Source organism: Montipora capricornis, chromosome 13 (assembly GCF_036669925.1).
Source record: "Montipora capricornis isolate CH-2021 chromosome 13, ASM3666992v2, whole genome shotgun sequence".
NCBI classification, from domain to species: domain Eukaryota; kingdom Metazoa; phylum Cnidaria; class Anthozoa; order Scleractinia; family Acroporidae; genus Montipora; species Montipora capricornis.
The window spans coordinates 35,381,342-35,403,017 of NC_090895.1; the positions used below are offsets into that span (position 1 = coordinate 35,381,342).

General features: G+C 39.4%; 6 protein-coding genes across 6 annotated transcripts in view; 2 read left to right on the forward strand and 4 right to left on the reverse strand.

The window, feature by feature from the left end:
- Positions 1-4,028, forward strand: part of LOC138030784 (radial spoke head 1 homolog) — a 5,749-nt gene extending 1,721 nt beyond the window's left edge. The window contains exons 3-7 of the mRNA XM_068878658.1: positions 381-489; positions 833-966; positions 2,021-2,113; positions 2,723-2,794; positions 3,915-4,028. Coding sequence (XP_068734759.1) covers positions 381-489; positions 833-966; positions 2,021-2,113; positions 2,723-2,794; positions 3,915-4,028 — 522 coding nt within the window. The remainder of the gene's footprint in view (positions 1-380; positions 490-832; positions 967-2,020; positions 2,114-2,722; positions 2,795-3,914) is intronic.
- Positions 4,029-5,208: 1,180 nt separating this feature from the next.
- LOC138028420 (TLC domain-containing protein 5-like) lies at positions 5,209-8,103 on the reverse strand. Its single transcript, XM_068875958.1, has 3 exons — positions 7,989-8,103; positions 6,536-6,622; positions 5,209-6,051 (listed from the first exon to the last, which is right to left on the reverse strand). The coding sequence occupies exon 3, from the start codon at positions 6,040-6,042 to the stop codon at positions 5,350-5,352; it is 693 nt and encodes a 230-aa protein (XP_068732059.1). The 5' UTR covers positions 6,043-6,051; positions 6,536-6,622; positions 7,989-8,103; the 3' UTR covers positions 5,209-5,349.
- A 726-nt stretch (positions 8,104-8,829) lies between these two features.
- Positions 8,830-13,255, reverse strand: LOC138030785 (dentin matrix acidic phosphoprotein 1-like). Its single transcript, XM_068878659.1, has 2 exons — positions 13,213-13,255; positions 8,830-11,480 (listed from the first exon to the last, which is right to left on the reverse strand). Exons 1-2 carry the CDS (start codon positions 13,253-13,255, stop codon positions 8,830-8,832), a joined length of 2,694 nt encoding a protein of 897 aa, XP_068734760.1.
- On the reverse strand, positions 12,502-17,025 carry LOC138028620 (neuromodulin-like). Its single transcript, XM_068876217.1, has 2 exons — positions 16,752-17,025; positions 12,502-16,013 (listed from the first exon to the last, which is right to left on the reverse strand). Exons 1-2 carry the CDS (start codon positions 16,903-16,905, stop codon positions 15,154-15,156), a joined length of 1,014 nt encoding a protein of 337 aa, XP_068732318.1. The 5' UTR covers positions 16,906-17,025; the 3' UTR covers positions 12,502-15,153.
- Positions 17,026-17,635: 610 nt separating this feature from the next.
- Positions 17,636-19,709, reverse strand: LOC138028768 (DNA repair protein XRCC2-like). Its single transcript, XM_068876380.1, has 2 exons — positions 19,661-19,709; positions 17,636-18,759 (listed from the first exon to the last, which is right to left on the reverse strand). Exons 1-2 carry the CDS (start codon positions 19,682-19,684, stop codon positions 17,866-17,868), a joined length of 918 nt encoding a protein of 305 aa, XP_068732481.1. The 5' UTR covers positions 19,685-19,709; the 3' UTR covers positions 17,636-17,865.
- Positions 19,710-19,748: 39 nt separating this feature from the next.
- The window catches only part of LOC138028364 (nicastrin-like), a 29,759-nt gene continuing 27,831 nt past the window's right edge, over positions 19,749-21,676 (forward strand). Inside the window, exon 1 of the mRNA XM_068875867.1 lies at positions 19,749-19,817. Within this exon, the coding sequence (XP_068731968.1) occupies positions 19,763-19,817 (55 nt within the window). The 5' untranslated portion in view covers positions 19,749-19,762. The remainder of the gene's footprint in view (positions 19,818-21,676) is intronic.

Sequence of the window (21,676 nt, forward strand, 5' to 3'; positions counted from 1 at the left end):
CTCCTTACTCACTGTGTTACGACAGGGTTCTGTGTTCGCACGTTGCACTGGGTTAGGACTCGAGATATTTTCGAAATAATAATTAATTATTTGAAATTCACATTAGAAGATTTACGAGACAATTAGTCAATTTTCCTGCGATTTCAGAGAACGTATTCTGGGGTAGCTTGATACTTTAACGTCTCAGTGTACCCGGTGCCTTATCAACTGGCAATATATACACACATAAGCAGTATGCATTTCTTCAGGTATTTTTCTGCAACCAATACCCCTTTAAGATGCAAAATTACACCTTGACTCTAAGCCGTTACAATTTGATTTAAGTATAAGTAATCTCAACATCTTTAAAACAGTTGGAAGTTTTTTTTGTTAACTTTCAGGGTACATATTCTTTTCGAAATAATGGAGCAAAGTATAAAGGATTTTATCAGCAGGGTAAAAAAAGTGGTCAGGGAGTGTTTGACTATCCCGATGGCTCTAAATATGAAGGTGTGTTGTCAATCTGACCCTGTCTCCAATCTAACCCTACTTAGATGGCTTGAATCCCTTGTACGAATTTCATTTTTTCAACAGTCGCCAAGCAAGCTGTCTAAAGTAAATGGTTGATATCCAGCTCCTCTTTAAGGCTTAGGCAGACAGTATAACAGGTGCAATAACTTGAACAAACAGACTTTTCATCAATCCCCAAGATCAATTAAAAGGTTTCAGGCTTAGTGATAATGGGTGAAAACCTGACTGGTTCCAAACCAGGAAGTCTGTTCTTCACGATCTTTCAGCTCTTTTGCCTTGTTCTTATTCATGAAAAACATTTTTCTGTGCTCATCATTAATAGGAAAGTGGGAAAATGACGAACGTAATGGTCCAGGAACGTATTTTTACAAAAATGGTGATATTTATGAGGGTGGGTGGAAAAACAACATGAGACATGGACAGGGAGTGTACACATGCGCTTCAACCAGGCTGAAGGTTTGTTACTGATAGTTTTAGAATTGTATATGTTAATTTATTTAGTAATTATTGTTGATAAGGTATGGTCATAAAACTAGTCCTGTTTGAATTGTAGCATGGTGTGTGTGTGTGTGATCTCCCTCCTTGGTTAGTTGTTATTGCTCAAAGGATTCCATCCAATAAAACTACTTTATGCGTTGGATCTTGACATGTGTTATTACTAGGGTTTTTACTTTCCCTTGGTAAATACAGTAATCATCTAAAAACAAGTAGTGGGCTAATGCAAGTTTGTGCCATAGGTTTCATAATGTAATAAAGTTAATGTGATCACTGTGTACGTAAGCTCCCAAATGTCGATCAAGTGTCCTTCTCCATGATCCCTGATCCATCCTCTCATCCCATGGAGTGTGCAAGGCCAGATGGTGTGGTGGGTAGAATTCCCAATTCACAGCCTCAGAGGTTTAGAGTCCAGGCTCTGCTATGTTGTTGTATTATCTGACCATAATTTTCGGAATCGATATATCCCTGGGTGGGGAGGTGCGGCGCAGCCCCTCATACCCTGACCCTGTTTAAGACGAATATCGCTGATTTTCCTACTCTGTTTAAGACAGAATTCCGATTTTTGATACCCTGTTTGAGACATTTAACCCAGTTTAAGACCAAATTTGATAAATTGATACCCTGATTAAGACAAAAAATGATAGCCTGTGTGGCAGGCGCAAAAAGGGGAAACCCTACCCCTTTCGACGCCTGCAACGCAGGCTAAAAAATGATAAGTTTGATACCCTGTTCCACAAAAAAAATCCCGAAAAACATACCCTGGCTGGCCGCACGTCTCTCCACTCAGGTCTATGGATGGAGACCAAAAACGTCCTGCTGTGGGGGAAATCCATAATGAAGTAGTATGTTGTCTGGGAAGGGGTGGGGAGGTTTGGATAGGAACACTGTTAAGTTGCTCCATATCATCATAGCTAGAATTTGCTTCAGCATATGATTCCTTACTTTCACCCTTACCTCACACTCCATGTGAGATAATTAACCTGATAATAAACCCATTCTCTTTTTTCACAAGTATGAAGGAAACTGGTCAGAAGGAAGTTTCTCTGGAACTGGCAAAATGATACTGCCAAACCATGTATATATGGGATCATTTAAGGACAATCTGGTCAGTACATGAACCATTTAAAAGACACAGCCTGTTTAATTTGCAGGAACACCAACCATTAGTTGGCAGGACACATAGGGTTAAGAAGATCCGTTATGGGTAACCTGCCCCTAAAACGTATCTGGAATACTGCTCGTGACAGAGTGAAGACACACAACCTGCAGACACTACCACATATACGTCAGTGGCCAATCATCACACAAACTTTACAGATGAGATGGTTTTGCTATCTGCCACCGCTTGTACTACTGATCGTTTTTGCAGATCCATTCAGTTAAGTTAAGCACACATTCCCAGCCACAGATTCAAATTTTTTCATAGACTTGAGGTATTAACCTGCTTTCTAAAAAAGACATGCTTTCTGAGCACCCCTTTTCAATAACTTAACTCTGCCAAGTAGATTGGTCTTCCTAAAGAAGAAACACAATAAAATAATGATACATTGAAATGTCCCTACATTGAAATCAGAAACCTACCATGATACATTTCTGGTAGAACTGATATTTGTTTAGAAAAGTCAGATATTTTAAAATTCAAAAGAGGAATTGAACCGTTCATTTCAGTCTTTTTAGATACTAATTACATGATTGAATATATTTTTTTTGGTAGCCAAGTGGTCGTGGCAGATATATCTTTGACTTTGGTGTTGTGCAGCATGGAGAATACATTGCTACTGACAAGGTACATGAGTTATTATCCAAACTGTAGTAACTATAAAGGCAAGTAAAATGAAATTAATGGTCTTTAGTAAGTTAAGAGTTGCCAGCCCCCTTAAATTCTCACACCTGCAAGTTACAAATTTCTGACTTTGTACATCCTCTATAGAAACTTTGACATAGCAACTTACTCATTAGATTTTATTATCTTTGAATCATAGAAAATCTTTGGCAAACCCCAGGAATGGAACCACATAAGGGTCTGATCACAAAAAGCATTAAATAGTACTTTTAAAAAACCCCAAGTTGTCCAAGCATGTAAATATTTAAGTAACAATTTAAAAACAACGTCATGTAGGCAATTTAAACTGTAATCAAGGGCCATTTCCATTCATCTAAAATGTTTTGAACAATTTGGGTTCAGCTAAGTAAAACATTTGAGACACCACCTCAGGAGGTGGTCCACAATGATCAATAAAACCAGTATGACTGAAACATCTTTTCACCTGACCAAATTGTTGTTCCCATTAACTTACAATGTATCACAAGAAGCTCACATGAATCACCATGATTGGTGCATAACTTGCCCAAATGTTCAGTGGCAGGGTCTGGATTGTGCAACATCAAAAATGAATGCTGATCCATTGAAATGTGGAATTTGCAAAATCTTTCCTAGGGAAAGCATCTCAAAGTTTGCTCTGACACAGGTTCTTTTAAAATCAGGTTTTGGGTTAAACCAGACCCAATGCAATGCATTGGTGGTCAAGGCGCAGTGGCTTCATGGTCAGTGTGCTCGACTCCGGATCGAGTGGTCCGGGTTCGAGTCCTGGCCAGGGACATTGTGTTGTGTTCTTGGGCAAGACACTTTACTCTCACGGTGCCTCTCTCCACCCAGGTGTATAAATGGGTACCGGTTAATTTAATGCTGGGGGTAACCCTGTGATGGACTGGCATCCCATTCAGGGGGGAGTAAAAATACTCCTAGTCGCTTAATGCTACAGAAACCGGAAAAAAGCACTGGTCTGATGGGCCTTCTAGGCTCATAGCAGACTTTACCTACCTACCATTGCAATACCTAATCTACATGCATGCGGTTGTCAATGAAACCAAAGGTACTTCCTTTATTCAAACTTCCTTGTTTATAGAACACAACAATAGGAGGAATTTCAATGGTAGGCACTGACCACCTTCTCGAGTTGCCCATATGGAGATGTTACCCAGAGCTACAAGCCGTTAGTTCACTTCATCAACATCAATGAAAAATATATTGCACTTACGACTTGAAGCATTACATGACATGAAGCACTCCAGGTTCAGAAGATTGACACATTGTAACAGTAAAAATCAACTTTAATTTCCTTATTTTTGAAGAATTTCGTAACAAATGTTTCATGTAAATAAAAGATTTGTTATATCACTGTTATCCACTAGCCTTTATTTACAATCTGATGAGAGAAGACCCTTCTTGCACAGTGTCCATTGTTCAACAGTATATTATTAAATACTTGCAAGGTCCACTTCCACTAATGTGCTAAAATGTGGTTGTGTCTTTAACATGTAGCATACAGGCAGGAAAACAGGAAGGAATGGGATTGGTGAATGTGGTTGTCTTAGCAATTCCAGGTGATCTGGTGACATCATTCTGAGGACTGGGGATAATAATTGTACCGCCGTATCCCACAACCGCAGGAGGCCTTGAATGTTATTTCCGAATTCAACATGGCAGAGGCGAGGTTACATCTTGGCGGTTTCCACTTGAATGATCATTCAGTAACAGGAAATGTGGGAGACACGGAATGATCTGTTGAGTTTTGGCGATGGAAATACTGCAGGAAATTTGGAAACAAAACCTAAGGCCGCACGCGGTTGTGGGATATGGTGTTAAAATTTTTCTTCCCAGTCCTCCATTAATTACGTCACCAGATCACCTGGTTAGGACAGAGAATGGACTGAGGGATATGAAAGGAAGAAGGAAAAGAGTGCGGAGTAAAGAGAGGTTTGAACTGTGTAATACCTATTTGTAGGCTTTCAGTGTGTGTATGTAAATTGGTCACATTATTCAACAAGTCAAAATATCTGAGTTTAAAGTCCCTATGAGGCTTTTTTTCCCTCTTTATCTATAGTGTCCCACACAGTGTATCCATGCATTTTGGCCGACCCAGTTGGGCCCTGGTAACTAATGACGTCAAAGAAACAACTTGATCGTATCTCTTCAGAAAGAAATGTGCGAAGTTGTAAGAATAGAAGTCTTGATGAAAATCTAGAGTCTTAATAAAAATGTCAGACGATAGGATCCGATGCCGTGAATGTTCTGACTATTCAGAATGGAATTACATTCTTGTCGGACTTCTTTGAGGTCATTAGTTACCAAGACCCAACTGGATCGGCCAAAAATCAAAGGCCTGCTAAAATGTGTGGATACACCATTAGGGAAAATTTTTTCAGTACTACACTCCAGACACTATAAATATTTAAACGAAACATTTGAAAAACGGTTAAAAAAATAAGGGTCATAGGGACTTTAAAAAGGCAGTCAACTAGTATTTACAACTCTGAGGCCTCATTATTTTTACAAAATTATTATTTTCTATAGACTCTTTTTTTTCTGAAGAACCGTTTCCTTGCAAATTGAAGTATGAAAGCCACCCATACCCAGCTAATAAAATACATACCAGTTCCTCCAATCTTAACGAACAGTTTAGGCTTAGAAGATACAAGCACAGTGCGATACCATAACAAAGACCCAGGTCCAATGCGCCAACCTACAAACAGTGCCATGAATATGATATCATTCACTTTTGCTAAAAATGTTTCATAGTTTCCAGTTTCTCGCAAGAACCATCTTATCTGTAAAAATGGATTAGAAACCTCTGTCCCAAGTATCGTTGCAACAAGCTCTGGACCAGAATACCCATCAAAGTGCACAAAAGCAATTGCAATGATCGATATTACGTGGTGAAGCAACATATCCAGTCCTTCTGTTCCCATATACAAGCACCACCAGAAGTCAAATACAAAGTATCCAAGAGATATGGCTGCAATGAGTGACTGAAATGAAGTGTTGGCTTCGCCCATGAACTCTAGTGGCCAAGGTCCAGTAATGAAGGCACACCAGTAACTCAGTACTGTTGTAAGCGATGCATGGCATATTGTTACCAGTCTACAGTTCCATTGGTAACTTCTATGAGAATTCATGATGCACAACAGAAAGTATGCAATTGACCAGAGAAAGAAGGTTGACATAAGGGGCAGAAAAACTGCTACAAGACCCATGGTTATTTCCTTAAACAGAAGCAGACAAGGCAACAATATTACGATCACTAAACGTCAATAATTTTACTACCAAGTGGACTAAAATACAAAAATGGTTAAGTGAATGGTTGGGAAATTAAGGATCGTTGAATTGTAGGCCAGCTTTTTTTTGTTTGCTAAAAATTGGCTGAAATCAGAATTTGCCAAAATTTTCGCATATGACCTGAAATTTGATCATGGGACACCTCAGATTGAATTTTTCAATTTTTTTGAGAAATATCTGGCCAAAACCCAGAAGAACTGTACTCAAAACAACAAAAATGTCTTTTTATATACCCAGAATGCCCTTCCCAAGCAATTTTTGGCAATTCTATGATTGGTAGTGATAGTTGAATAAAAGTGGAAAAAACTATTTGAAAAACTTTCGGCAATTCAGTGTTCAAAGTCACCTTTTACAACATGTTCTATTGACAGTCACTTTGTCAGGTGTTAATTAAAACAAAAAACCTCTTACTCTCTTGTATCAAAAGGCCTTGATTCTTGTAGCCTGAGTGCCGTTCAACAACAAACTTTCTTGCATTCCCTACCATAATATTGGAACCTTGAAAAATTGAAATTTAGCATGGAGTAAAATCACTGAAAGAACTAAAGCATGAACAAAGGTGTTTCCTTTTCACAACTACTACTTAGGGTGTCAGCTAAATCTGTGAGGGAGGGGGGGGGGGATGGGAAGCTCCCATATAAAAAGGACGGGGTGCTCTTTTAGGGGTTAAAAAAGCGGTTTTGGTATCTATTAGGGTGTTCAGCCTCAAAAGGTCTGCAATGGCAGCTTTAGCGGTACCTTTCAGTGTACTGAGCCGAAAATTATGACAGGAGACATTTGATAATTAGCTAATTTTTAACTTTGTCTATTAATTAAAACCCATAATTTGGTACCTCTTAGGGGTGAAAAAAAATTCATGCCACATGCACCCACAAGACAGGATCTTGGTACCTCTTGGGGGTTCTTTTCAAAATTTTCGAGGAGCACCCCCGTCCTAAATCTTCAAACATCAACATGCATAATATTAATCAAAGATCGAGAGTTTCTCAGAATAAGTTTACTCTTTTCAGTCTGATCTTATCAGCATCCAACTGCCCTAGGCCGGCGGGTCTAAAACAAGCATTCTACCTTGGGTAGACTTGCAGAATGCGTTTTCTGCAACAACACCACCCTAGTTTTGATTCAGGGGTGGGGGGGGGGGGGGGATATGTTATATGCACCTAATGATACAATAGAATAGAATACAGCTTTAGTTCACTACGCTAGCCACACACAACAAAAGATGGTTTCCAGGTGGGGCGTAGGTAAACACTTTACAATAAAGTATATATGTATTTAAAATAAAACTTATATTACATGGAATCAGTGCGATCCAGTAGAAGGCATTGAAGGCGAGGAGGCAAGTTTGTGTTTGAAATCCGAAAGCGATTGTGCGGTCTTTGCCTCATAGCAAAGATTGCCTCATAGGAAGATTGATGGAAAAATTGATAGCTTTTAGGATAGTCGGTCACTTAATTTCGTGTGAATAACATGTAAGATTATAATACTTCTTCCACGTTCTCCACACAATGCCGCTACAAGAGGACAATACTGTCCTGTCTACTTATTCTGATAAATATTTTCTTCTTCACGTATTTTGCAAACGAAAATGTGCAACTAGGTGTTTTGATTAAAGCAAAAGGTAAAAAAGGGGCAATCAAAGTTATATGCTTTGTAGACTAAGAATACATTCCCCCACTGAAGTCTACTTTTGAAAATAAGCACCCAAAAAAGTTGAACTAAGCGAAAGTTCCACTGATCGGGATGTTAACATATTTCCTTCACTTGTTTTGTGTATTAAATTAAACTCACAGCAGCCACTTAAACAAATAAAGGTCCAACGGTCCCCAAGGGATTGAATAAAAATATGATTGAAAGACCTCACCTTATAATTAAAAGCGTCAAGTTTGACGGAATTAAACCAGAAAATTATTTGCTACTTGTTCGCTGTTAATTTCGATCACCTGCTAAATTTGTTCATGATTCGCATTTCATACCGCAACAAAATGAAAGTCACGTGATGATACAAAACTGATGAAACCGGAAGTAAAATCGCAACTTTGTTAATTAAACAAACACTGGATAAGACCCAATTTATTACCACCTGGGAGCTCTTGTATTTTTCAATCAATTTCAATTGATTTCCATCCATTTTCATCAATTATTGGCGACCCTAAAACCCTTCGGTTTAGGTGGAATAACCGAAACGGAAGAGCATTTTCACATCAAAAACAAGAACGGTGGAATAATCACACAAAGTTAATTGTATAGGACGGAACGGTTGAAAATCACTCAAAGGAAAGTAAAGGCACCCCTGATCCTCCAAAATATAAGTAATAAGCCTGTGTAGAGCCGTCTCCTGACTTCTCAAAAGAACCAACTCGAGTTGCTGTGGATTTCTCTGAACAGATGATCCCAGAGGAAAACGTTCATCACAAAATACTAAATGTGTATAAATCAGTCGTTTCAAAAATAGGTTTCCGTCCTCTTTATTTGACTTTTCAAGAAGATAAACTTCATCTTTCCTTAGTACATTTCCTTGAATCCCTGGCACAAAATAATTTGAAAGAATCAGAATCGTCCAATTGACCGGTCTCTGAAAACAAAATATGTAAGTGCTACATGCGCTTGTCCTGGCTTGATAGTCCCACTTGAAGGAAGCTAATGCACTGGAATATTGGATGTATACTCAGCTCGACAGAAGTATCCTCACTGCTTACTTCAGTTCACCCCATTTCTTCCTTTTCTGCAGCTTTTTCTTCCACCAATACAGCATTGGAGCCCTTCTGGTCAGTTTTGGAATTTTCCTCTGATTCAGCACTGTCCGCTTTCATCCCTTCGTTTCCCGATTCTTCCTTTTTTTGACCTCCTCCTTGATCACTTTCCCCGACTTCAGTGTTAACTATTATCTTAGGTTGCTCCTCTTTGACCTTTTCTTGAGTATTACCATCTGCCTCGGGCACCACCTCTTCAGTAGCTGCAGCCTCTGCAAGTGAATCATTCTCTTCCTTTGCTACACTTTCAGCACCACTGACAATCGCAGATGCAACTTCCTGCGGGGCACCATCTCCCACACCTGCAGCATCTTGATTAGTGCTGGAAGCTATATCTGCTGTTTCTTCAACAAATTTGTCTGCCTTGACCATGGTCTCCTGCGCACTACTGTCTTCCTGAGTTTCTTCTTCCTGAGAAGAGCTGAGTGTCATTGTCTCTGCAGCTTTGCCTTGTTCATTTCCTCCTTCCTGGTGCCCAACATCTGCTTCAGTGACTACTATATGGACACCAATGTTTTGGTCAGTTGACACTTCACTATTTGTCACATCTCTTGCTTCCAAGGGACTGGTGTCTGCATTATCTGCTGCACAAAGAGCACTAATATTTGCCTCAGAAGCCAACTCCTGAGTATTATTGTCAGCTTCAAAAGCGGCTTCCTGGGCACTACTGTTTTCCTCAGCTTGGGAATCACTGTCTTTCTGTCCACCAATTTCTGGCTTTGTTGTCATTTCCTCTAAACCACTCTCTCCCTCAGGTATCACCTCCTGAGTACCACTAGCTCCCTCAGCTGCCACATTCTGAGTACATGCATCACTGTCTGCCTCAGATATCACCTCCTGAGTACCACTAGCTCCCTCAGCTGCCACATTCTGAGTACATGCATCACTGTCTGCCTCAGTTGTTACCTCTTGTTCACCACTGTCTTCTTCAGATTTTGCCTCAGCTGCTTTTTCTTGGGCACTACTATTTTCATTGGCCTCCACTTCCAGCACACCACTGACTGTCTCAACTCCAGTCTCCTTGGTAACACTCTCTGCCTCAGCCACAAACTCCTTTGCACCACTTTCTGCCTCCCCTGCCACCACTTGAGTACCACCTTGTTCTTCACATGCCACCTCCTGAGCCTCACTGCATGCATCAGCTATTACCCCCAGTACATTACTGTCTGCTTCTGCTGCCTGCTCATGAACACCATGCTCAGCTTCAGTTACCTGAGATCCACTATCTTCTTCCACTACCACCTTCTCAACCTCTTTGTCTGCATCAGGTGCAACCTCCTGGTCCCCCTTGTCTGCATCAGCTATCACCTTCTGAGCTCCACTAGTACTGTCAGTTTCAACTATCAACTCCTGGACTCCACTGTCTCCCTCAGGCACCACTGCCTGAGCCCCTTTGTCCCCTTCCTCTACCACCTCCTGGGCACTACTATCTTCTTCCCCTACCACCTGCTGACATCCACTATCTGTCTCAATGACCACACCCTGTGCAGCACCTTCAGGAACTACTACTCCCTCTGCATCAATCTCTACTTCAGCCTTTACCTTCTGAGTCCCACTGTCTACTTCAGCAACTGCCTCCTGGGCACTGCTTTCTTCTTCAGCTACTTCAGCCTGAACCCCACTTTCCGCTTCAGCTACCACAGCCTGAGCCTCACGATCCTCTTCAGGTACTGACTCCTGGGCATGGCTGCCTACTTTTGCTTTCCCCTCCTCAACGCAGCTGTCTGCCTCTGAGATCCCTTCCTGAGCAACACTTTCTGCTGCAGCTCCCACCTCCTGTGTCTCATTTTCTACCACAGCTTTAACCACCTGCACACCACTACCTGCTTCAGTTACCACCGCTTGTACACTACTGTCTACTTCAGCTACCACGTCCTGAGCAGCAACCTCTACTTCAGACTCTTTCTCTTTCTCTTCAGCTAACACTTCCTCTGCCCTGCCTTCTTCTTCAGTTACCACAGCTATATCCCCACTGTTTGCTTCAACAATCCCCTCCTGAGCAGCGATGTCAGCTTCTGCCACCACCTCCCTGGCACCAGTGTTTTCTTTAGCCTCCACCTTAGCCTCAGCCCCACTTTCCTCTCCTGGTACTATCTCAGCACCACTGTCAGCTTCAGCGACCAGTTCCTGAGCCCCTGCATCTGTTTCAGTCACCTGTTCAGCACCACTGTTTGCCTCCACCCCCTCTTCCTGAGTACCATTGCCTACAACAGCAGATTCACTTTCACTCACGTTTTGAACCTCTGCTGCCTGTACATCCTTTTCAGTGATCTCATCTTGACAGACTTCTCCTGCTCCCAGAGAGTCAGCAATCTTTTCAACCACAGCATCTGAAACAACAGTACAACAGCTGTCTTCAACAGCTACAGCAGGCTCCTCATTGACTTCCAGAACACTGGTCACTCCCCTTTGTTCCTCAGTCTGCTCTTCAAGTTCCTCCTGAGCCTTGTCTTTTTCATCAGCAGGTTTGATTGTATCCTCTTGTCTATCATTGTCAGATGTATCTTCCTTTGGAAGAGCCTCCTGTCCAACAGTTGCAGACTCATTTTCATCCCTTGTTGTGTCTTCAGTAACATCAGTTTTAACTTCATTCACAAGATCTTCTAAAATATAGCACCATTATTAGTGGCATAAATCTAAATAATTTTCACATTATTTCAAAGTCAATGCAAGATGCAGTTATAATTTGGTTTATAAAATAATTAGGATAGTATGCACTCTCATTGGTGAATACCTTTGTTTAGTTGAGAGTATGGAAACACGGCTGTGACATCACATGAACTTTGATTGGTTATGTATTGTCAGACGTGTTTTGATTGGATGGCAGGAAATATGAGCGAGTATCAAGAAGTAAAAACCAGCATTCATTTGTTGAATTATCTTTCCATATTTCCATAGCCTCATCTAAACACTCAGGGAAGTTGGGAGAATTCTCGACAGTTATGCAAACCCTTGACTGCATCTCCATAACTGTCTCGAATTCTTCCAACTCCCCCTCGAGTTTACATGAGGCTATGAAAACACGGAAAACGTCCTCTCTTGCTTAAATAGAAATACAAAATGAGAGACCTTTGGGTTGGAGGACCCTAACCCTAATAATGAAGAAGAGTGTTAAGTTCTGAGCAATTTGCATTGGGTTTGAAGGATGAATTCCAAGAGCACATGCTCAGAACAAATAAACACATACCCAGGCTCTGATCTGAAGGTTGCTATTAATAGATACAGGAAAGGGAACATAAGGGTAGCAGACAGCAAAAATAAAATGGCACGCCGATTATAATGGGACAAAAGAAAATTCTCCAGTACTTTTGGGAAAAAATCTTAGGCTTGCCTTATTATCAGGCTCTCAGATTACTTTGAAGGGGGACACAGATATACACAAGAGGTATCTTTATGCTTTCATAGAATTGAATGTCTTTTCAAAAAGCTTAAATATACTGCAACATTCAATATCACTTTGGGGTTTTCTTACATTCATTTAAATCAATCCCAAATCAAACCAAAGTTCTGGATAGTGTGATGCATATTATAATTACTCAAAACATTAAAAATCTAGAAAGATCGGCTTCAAAATACTCCTAGCAAGGATGCACCCTTTTTATTGATTAATGACACTCTGTATACTTAATATTAATATTTTTTTAATGTAGAATATGTAAGTGTTACAAGACTCAATAATTTAAAACATGAACCTCATATTTCCACTGTAAATGCTGCTTAGATCAACTCAGGTCAGAAATATACAATATACCAATGCCAAGCATTAAAAAAACTTCTATAACCACACACTTATTACTGTTAAATAAATGGATACACTATTCAATGCTAAAGACAGCAATGTTAGTTACAATTCACTAGCTACCTGTAAATTTATACTCTTTTGTGAAATCAAGTATGAAATCAGACTCATTGCAAAGTTTTGCAGTAGGTAGCTGTATTTAAATAGTACATACCGGTATTATCATCACATCACCAGTACAGCCCCTCGTGCGCTTTTGGAAAGACTACTGGGAAAATCCCAGTATGAGGGCCGTATGCATTAGCGCAAGCAGGGCCGGAAAAAGCCATATGGTCCTGCTAGGAACACATACTGGCCAAATATTTTCCCATCCGGCCCTCCCACTTAGTCAATAAGTACATAGTATTTACTGGAAAAGGAAAACATTTTTGGATAAACAGAGAAGGGCAGTAGCAGGACAAGACAGTAAATTAGAATGCACTATTTATCAGGGGCCAGCTGATACAACACTTGAATAAGTTAAATTAATAATTTTATGATGCAAATATAATTTACAATAATCCATGATTAAAACCAGTTCTGTTTTTCCTTTAAACCTGAGGGTTGTTCAATATGCACAAAATGAGCTGGGTCAACCATTTGGTAAAGATGACTGGACAAGCAGAAGTCAGGTTGTGGTTGTGAGAGAACAGTATGTCGGCGCTATACAAGGCCCTTGTTTACACACCCTTGAAGAATGAAGCTTACCACCTGTTTTCCTGACCTAATTTTTCGTGTCGCATATGCTTATTGCTATTGGCAGATAATAAACAGCAACGGATGACTTGACTCAGCTTGTGTATATTGGACATGCATGTTACAGCTTTCACATATTTTTACACTAAACAACCGTTGTCACCAAAATGTATGAATAGATGACTACTGTATGTACTGTAAATCTTTTGTTTGAAATGGAAAAAGGAGGTAGGGGGGTTTAGTACCTCTTGAGCCTTCTGACTTTAAACAAATCAAAGAATATCTCCCTATTTACCACATTCTCTTTCTTCAAAGTCAGTCTTATTGTTTCAAACATCACTTTCCATTTCAAGAAAAAGAAAAATTAATTACCACTGCATCACATTTTGCTCATGAACCCACTTGAAAAAATGGTATAAGTGACTGTCACATTATTACTACTTTGTCGGGCATTGTGAAGGTCCCATGATTTATGAGTCAAATGGTCTTGAAATGAGTCAACGAGACTCACAGTCAATATAGCAAAATTATTTTATTGATTAAGCCTAAGCCGTCGTTTCAGTGATTAGGACTAAGCACTCTCTGAAATTTTAGCTTTCATTTTATGGGTTAGGGTAACTGCACTAACTTATTGACTCATGACTCATTGATTCATAAATACTTGATACTCAGCATTGCCGTTCATTTGGCAGGCTAAAATATATTTCAGCCCACTGAAATAAACCAATGAAGTATGAAATTATGCAATTGTACAATAATTATTAATTTCAACACAAATGAGTTTCATGGAACTTTCCTTTCATCTCTTACAATTTTTGAAAACTTAAATGGCAAGATTTTGTATTTTCTTGCCAGCTTCGCTTGATGGTGTATTTTCATTGAGGGATTTAATAAAATCCATTCACCTTGTAAACAGTTGTGCGATTGTTCAGACTGTTCTTTTGTCTTTTTTTTCAAGTTTTTAATTTTCTCAATGCCCTCCAAAGTGATAATAATAGTAATACAGTTTATTTTCTTGGGCATAAGCATGTTTTAGGTCCTTCTCAGAGTTTATTTCAATCCTCGCCTAACAACTCGGGCTAAAATGAGTCTGAGTCGAGCCCAAAACATATTTATGCCGGGGAACATAAACTATATTGTTTTATCAATTCACTCTGACAGGATTAACACTTGACCTTTCAGCTTTTTAGTCCCCTTACCCTACCCAATTTACTTTATCAATGTCCTGGACGTTACTAAACCACGAAATAGCGAAACACTAAAACGAAACACCAAAACACAATGTAGGACCCCACCATACATAGAATACTAACCAACAAAGGTTGGGCTTTGAGATTAAATATTGTTTTTGGTGTTATTAGCCCTAATTAGGCCTAATTAGGCCTAATAAGTAATTGCTCCAAATTCATTGAGATTAAGATTGGGATTCAGATTAAGATTGAGATTCTGAGATATTTAATCTCAAATTTAACATCTGTTGGTTAGTATTCAATGTTTGGTGGGGTCATACATGGTGTTTTGGTGTTTCGTTTTGCTGTTTCGGGTTTAAGTAATACCCCACATTCCCCTGCTTCAAAATTCAAAAACCCACTGGCATAGAGCCACATCAGTTTCTTCAGAAACTAACCCCGTTAAACTTCAGAAAAGGCCTCACAGGCTTTATTAAATATATCCTAAGATTACTTTGTTACTTGTGTGCTGGAATAAGCTTAATAATTCTGAACAAACTGTTGCATCCAACTATTGTGATGGTAGTGACTTCCTAAAACTTTCAGAATTTACAAGTGGTACATTCCTTTAAATTAATCTTCAGATGGTTTGGAATTTTCACCTTCCTCAGCAACTGATGCCTCTGCATCAGCAGATTCACTTAGAGATTCCCCAACCTCAGCTTTCTCCTCTAAAGCAACTTCATTATCTGCCTGATGTGAAGACTCTGAGCTCTTCAAAACTCTCACTTCCTCCCTTACTTTGTGGCCCCTAAAACTGGCCTGAATCTTAACTGCAGCACTATGCAATTCTGGATCATTTAAATCAATATCTACTTGCTCTGCCTCACCTCCTGCCAACCCCCCTTCATCCCCGTCAGGTTGTGCATCAGAAACAACACCTGCTTCCTCAGCTACAGTCTCCCCAGCTACCTCTTCTCCTACAGCCTCTTCAGCTTCTTCCTTGCCAGTCACATCTGCCTTCTCTTCCACTTGGTCTTCAGCAGCAGGTTCAGATACTTCTGCATTTTCTTGGATTTCAGGAACCTTAGATTCATCCTCCACCACTATTTCTTGTACAGGCTCCTGAGCTTCAGATTCTTCAGCTTGTCCTGCTTCCTCTGGCACAGCTTCCTCAGCTGAGTCTTTGCCCAACATGTCAGCTTCTGTGGCTTCCACATCTTCAGATATCAGTTCTTTGCTTCTGGAAAGCTTGATCTCTTTGACCCTCTCTCTAGCCTGGTGACCTCTAAAGCTGGCCTGAATCTTAACAGCCGCAGCCTCCTCATCTTTGTGCTTCTTAACATCTCCCCGAGTTTTGTGACCTCGGAAGGTAGCTTGAATTTTCGTAGCAGCTTTTTGGACTTCTGGATCAGCCAAATCAATGTCAATTTCTTCTTCTTGCTGTAGCTTTTCCATCTGATCACCTTTCTTGGCATCATCCTTTCCAGTTTCTGTAAGTAAAATGTTTGACAAACCATTAAAATTACAACTGTGGAAAGTTTATCCCCCCCCCCCCCCCCCCCCCAAGGAGCTCTGATCTTCTTCATATGCTGATGTTGCAAAGAACGGAAAACTGAAATTCAGCAAATCTGCATACGCATTTGGCTTGACCAACCAAAGGAAAAACCACATTCTAGCACAGTTGCCTATATCCCATTTTAACTTTACAATTCCGCAGCGTAGAAAATTTATCACTTATCTTTCTTGCTTCTATTGATTTTCTTCACAGTGTAAATAATTTATCACTTATCTTTCTTTCTTTCCTCAATTTGTTGGTTTTCATTTAACGAAAAGTAAATCCATTCTTAGCAACGAGAATTATCGGAAATTATGAATTTCAAAACGATGAGCAGCATTCAAAATTAAAAGCTTAAATCGTGCTTTTGATTCAGGAAGATTACCGGTTGGGACAAACTTCTCAGGTGATTGTTCCAGGCGGTGATGATAATGACGGGCAATATTTTGCTGCTTATCATAGTGTGAAGACGTCAAGAGCATTATTGCCATTTGGAAACAAATAAGACGATGTATCACTTTATTATTGAGAGATTGAACTTAAAAATAAAAATAACAAGCATTCTCCCGTATGCTTCTTTCAACAAAACCTCACTCCTCCTATGCTAACTAGAACATTTGGTGAATACGTAAACATTTTAGTTGCTGCAAGCTACAATAGATCGAAAATTTACCGTCTCGGATTTGCAGCTGGTTTTTGAAATACTGTGCAGCGAAGTGAATGATGTCCTCTGGCTGTTCGCGCAACACCTCCCGTGCCAAACCTTCCAATAAGTTCTGAAAGCCAGGTGGAACCCTCAGTTTCATAGGAGCGTATTGCACTGCCATGACTGCGGCTTGAAATCCTTCGATATCTTCGACCAAATCAACAAGGGAGGTATCAAACAAGGTGGTATTGAAGAGGATCTAATTGGACTAATTTACGCGACATCAGAAATAATGTCGGATGTCTCTATGACGACAACAGTAATTAACCGCTGATGAAGTTTATCGCGGGAGTTACTAATGGTAGTCACTGTGGAGAGGTCCGATTTTTTCGTTGGGGATGGGTCAGGCTGGATAACCAATTTCTCCTGAGTACAGTTTATTCCCTTTTCCATTATCACTAGTTTGATGAATCTACTTCATCCACCGAACCACTGTTTTTTTAAATTTACCATCGTTGCAAGAGTTTTCCACTTTCCCATCTGAAAACTGTCTGTACTTGAAGGGGCAGCTGGTGAGGTCTATTGGTTTGGTTAGGTCTTTAACCTTTTCATGCCCAAGAGTGACACTTAAAGATTTTACTGTCTAACACCAGACAGTTTTACTAGTCAATGCTCTTGCTCCCCCACTCCGGGCGTGAAAGGATTAACAAAAAAAGAGCTTGAGTTTTTTCAAACACACCATTTTTGTGTTTGACACTATGTGGAAGATGTGTGAAAAATTATTTGCATCTAAAAATTTTTTACAAAATTATCGACAATGAAAACAATTCAAGGTTTCGTCTAGGCAAACTGTGGGAACAAACTGAACTGGGCTATCGCACCCACTCTAATTGACCTAACCACGCAATGTTCTTGTGCATTTTATCTTTATTTTTCAGATTCACTGACTTTGTTTCACACATACACCCTTGGGTCAAACTTTAAGACTTGTGGGAGGGAAAGCTTAAGGGAGGGAAAGTATTACAAGTATGAATTTCATCATCTTCAATCAGGACTTCCCTGATTTTAAGAAAAAGACATAGAAATGGAATGACTCAGAAATAGCTTAAAGTTTTCAAATAGTTGGAAAAAAATAACACAGTTAATTGATAAATTGAATTCCATTCTCCTTGATATAAAATCGTAATTTTTTGTTTGTTGGTGGATACGTATGACAGACTGAATAAACAAAATCTTCTCCATTTCGTATACTTTCCCTAGAAAACTCATAACGAAAATTTACTAATCTTTGCCATGTCTGGCATAAATATTCACGGCGAGGTGTCTTTTCTGAAGATCCAAAAAGTGACTGTTTTGTAGCAATCAATACAACATGATATTGTTGTGTAAACCTTGCTAAGACATCAACAATCTTCCTCTGGTTTGCCTCTTGATTACTTAGGCTTTCTCTGCCACTGAACCTGTCAACCCAGTAAAAAGCACTAAAACTGTCAATGATGAAGACCCCTACTTCCGGTTTTGCAACTAACAAATTTTCTAGTGACAAGACTGTTGCAAGCAATTGAATGCTGTTGTTGCAGCGAACAATAAACAAATGGCTCAGGCATTTTTGTATAAAGTCTTCATAATCATTGTACTTGTCAGGGTAACATAAATGGTGTTCTGCATTGTTGTTGTCACAGCAGTTTGTGGCATTGCTGATTGTCGTCACACAAGCAGCTTGACTCTCTTTAGGGGTCTCCTTAATTGCATTTAAAATCCTGTGTTCCAAAACTGCTACCAGCCGGAGCAGTTGAAAATGGTAATCCGTGTCCACAAAAATGACGTCAACAGACCGACCATTCAAATTTAGATCTTTCCAAGACTTTGGGAGAATGCAATTAGCTATTAAGTGGACAAGCATTTCTGACTTTCCACTGCCTTCCTGGCCACTAAACTCTAACACATGTCCTGGTTTAATGCCTTCTGGTATGTCAGCAAACAATTGGGTGTCCAGGCCATCTAGGGCTTGCTTACCTCCTAGACGCACAAAGAGCTGAAAAATTGATTGGAAAAATATTCTGCATTAAATATGATCTAGTAGAGAACAAACACACAGTCCAATCTCACACATGAATTTGGCAGCTGAGGAGAAAACCCAAGCTCACAGCTATTCCTCACACCCAGCAGGAAAGATTAATTTTGATCTTCTACAGATGTAATAACTGTTATGTTAGAAGTCTGTTTCAACTCTAGCGACTTACCGCACACCTTTAAATCTGAGATCATGCACATTTAATTTCCACCATGTGGTAAAAGAATTAAACAATATCAAAAATACCATAATACTCTTTGTTTGTTTTTCACTCCAAGATTTTGCACAAGCATTGTTTCCAGTTTCTCTTGGGACCATTATAAGTCCCACAAGAAAATAAAAACAATGCTTAATATGCAAAATTTTGGAGGGACAAACAAAGAGTGTTATGGTATTTTTTTATATTGGCTAATGGAATTTTGACTTGACCTTGAACTTATGAAAGATTGACTCTTTTGGTACAATGAAATCAGATCTTAAACCTTACATGATTGTGAGCAACAGTGAATCTTAGTGATTCATTAATAAAATTAATTATAATTACCAGTACTGAATCTGTGCATGGCCTCATGTCGATAGCTTTATGTTTTAATTAATAAATTAATCTATCAATACATCTCTCATGGTGACTTCCTTGTAAGGGTTGGTCAAATCCTATTTGAGCTTCTTCCTTAGTTTTAATACAATAAATCTTTTTTCTCTTATATTTTTACTGGGAACTTGACATCTCTCAGTCTCTATTGTGTAACTACCGTTCTTATGATTTCCCGTTTGCATGTGAGGCTCCATAAAAGCTCTGGCTCTAAAATGCAACCATAAAAACCGTAATTCCAAAGTATCGTAAATTTGGAAAAAAGATCACCTGTGCAGCTGATTCGGCCGCCATTCAAGTTTGCCCACCGGAAGTGATCTTAGAGAAATGAGACGACCTAAAGGTCCTCTGGGAATGCAGGTAACCTCAAACATGGCGGCCAAACCGGTAGTCTGGCCGTACTTACTCTTCGGTCTTTTTCATGCCGGTAAGGAGGTTTTGCGATTTATATAAAACAGAAAATAGAGTAGTATTAACTTGTTAATTATGTCGAGGCTTCTTTATTTGTGATTTGAGTGACAAGATTGTGGAAATCTGCCTTCACAAATGCGCATTTTTTTTCTTATAATTTTTTTGCAATTTGTTGGTAATTCTTGTTCGGTAATGACGAGCTCAGTGAACGTATGGAAATGACTTTATTACGCCACCGTCAGATTTGAATCCTCAAGATAAAAAAGAGTAGCAGAGTTATTAAGATTTCGTGAAATTAATTGTAATCAACAAGAATTTCTCAGTCAGTTATAGAAATGGGCCCATTTGGTAATGACGAAATCGTTATATCAAGTAGAGCTATGATCCTCGCAGTTATGAACGCAATTTTAGCAATTGCTTAGAGAAGCCTGAGAATTCAGGACTTCAATGGGGTTTGAACCTGTGACCTCGCAATACTGGTGCGACGCTCTAACCAACTGAGGTAGCTGGCGTAGTTACTAAAACAAGGAATGACCTACAATGACCTACATTGAGAGCTCTACAATGATCTACAAAATGACCTACAGTGATCTACAATGACCTACAATGACCTACAATAACCTACAATGAGATCTCTACAATGAGCTACAATGGTCTACTTAAATGACTTACAATCAAAGAGAAAAACAAAAGAGGATCGGGGTGAAGAGTTTGGTGAGCGGAAAACATCCGTTGTGCGTTATCATGCAATGCTTTTAGTCCATTGCATGACATCCCAAATGACGGCAGCGATTTAAGCATGTGGCCTTGAAGTCAGAACTACATGTAAACTGCAAAAAGAGCCGTTGACGGTTTTCCTTTGTCGTAAAGCTAAATTGAAAATGTACAAATATCAAGGCTTTGTTTGGCAACCATGAAATCTTAATTAGAGCAGGAAAAAAGGAAGAGAGGATTATAAATAAGTTATTCTTCTCACAGTGTTTTGATTGGTTCAGAGTACACAGCAACAAGGTTTTGATTGGTTCAGAGCTGAGAGTGAAATGTTTTTAACCTTTGTACTGCAAACATGCTACAGTGCCCCCAGAACTGCAAATTATCATTTATTTTAGCTAATTACAGGTCATTAGCTAATTCTAGCTTATAATGTACCTCATTGTAGGCCATTGTAGATCATTGTAGGTCATTGAGGCTCATTGTAGATGATTGTAACTCATTGTAGGCCACTGTAGCTCATTGTAGGTCATTATAGGTCTTTGTAGATCATTGAAGGTCATTGTAGTAGGTCATGGTAGCTCATTGCAGCTCATTATAGGTCGTTGTAGGTCTTTCATTGTTTTAGTAACTATGGGTAGCTGGTCATTTGTGGGTTCTAATTTCCCTGTGAGGAATGAATCAATCAACGAAAGGATGTATTTTTCAGGCTTCTCCATGCAATTGCTAAAATTGCATCCATATCTGTGAGGATCATAGCTTTACTTGATTTCATATCCGTACATGTAGTTCAGTATATGATTCATTTCATATATCATTTCGTTCATTGAAATCGTTATAGTAGTTGCAGTGGTCGACTGTGTTTTGCATTCAGGCTCTTTAAGTTAGTGATCTGTCTTTCAAGTATTTTTAAGGCATGATTTATTTCTCTCTTGACTAAAAATTACAATAGCACAGGATTGAAGAGTGCGTGTTGTTTATGCTTCTGGTCGTGTTACATCTTACATTGTAATTACCAGTACCTTTCAGTCTTGTCTTCTCTATAGCAACAACAGCAAAGTTCATTTGTTCTTGTTTATAAACTACCAAAGCAGAATGATCAGTGGGTTCCCAAAAATATATGAATCGATCCCCTGTGGATGATGCAATGAAATAATTATTTAT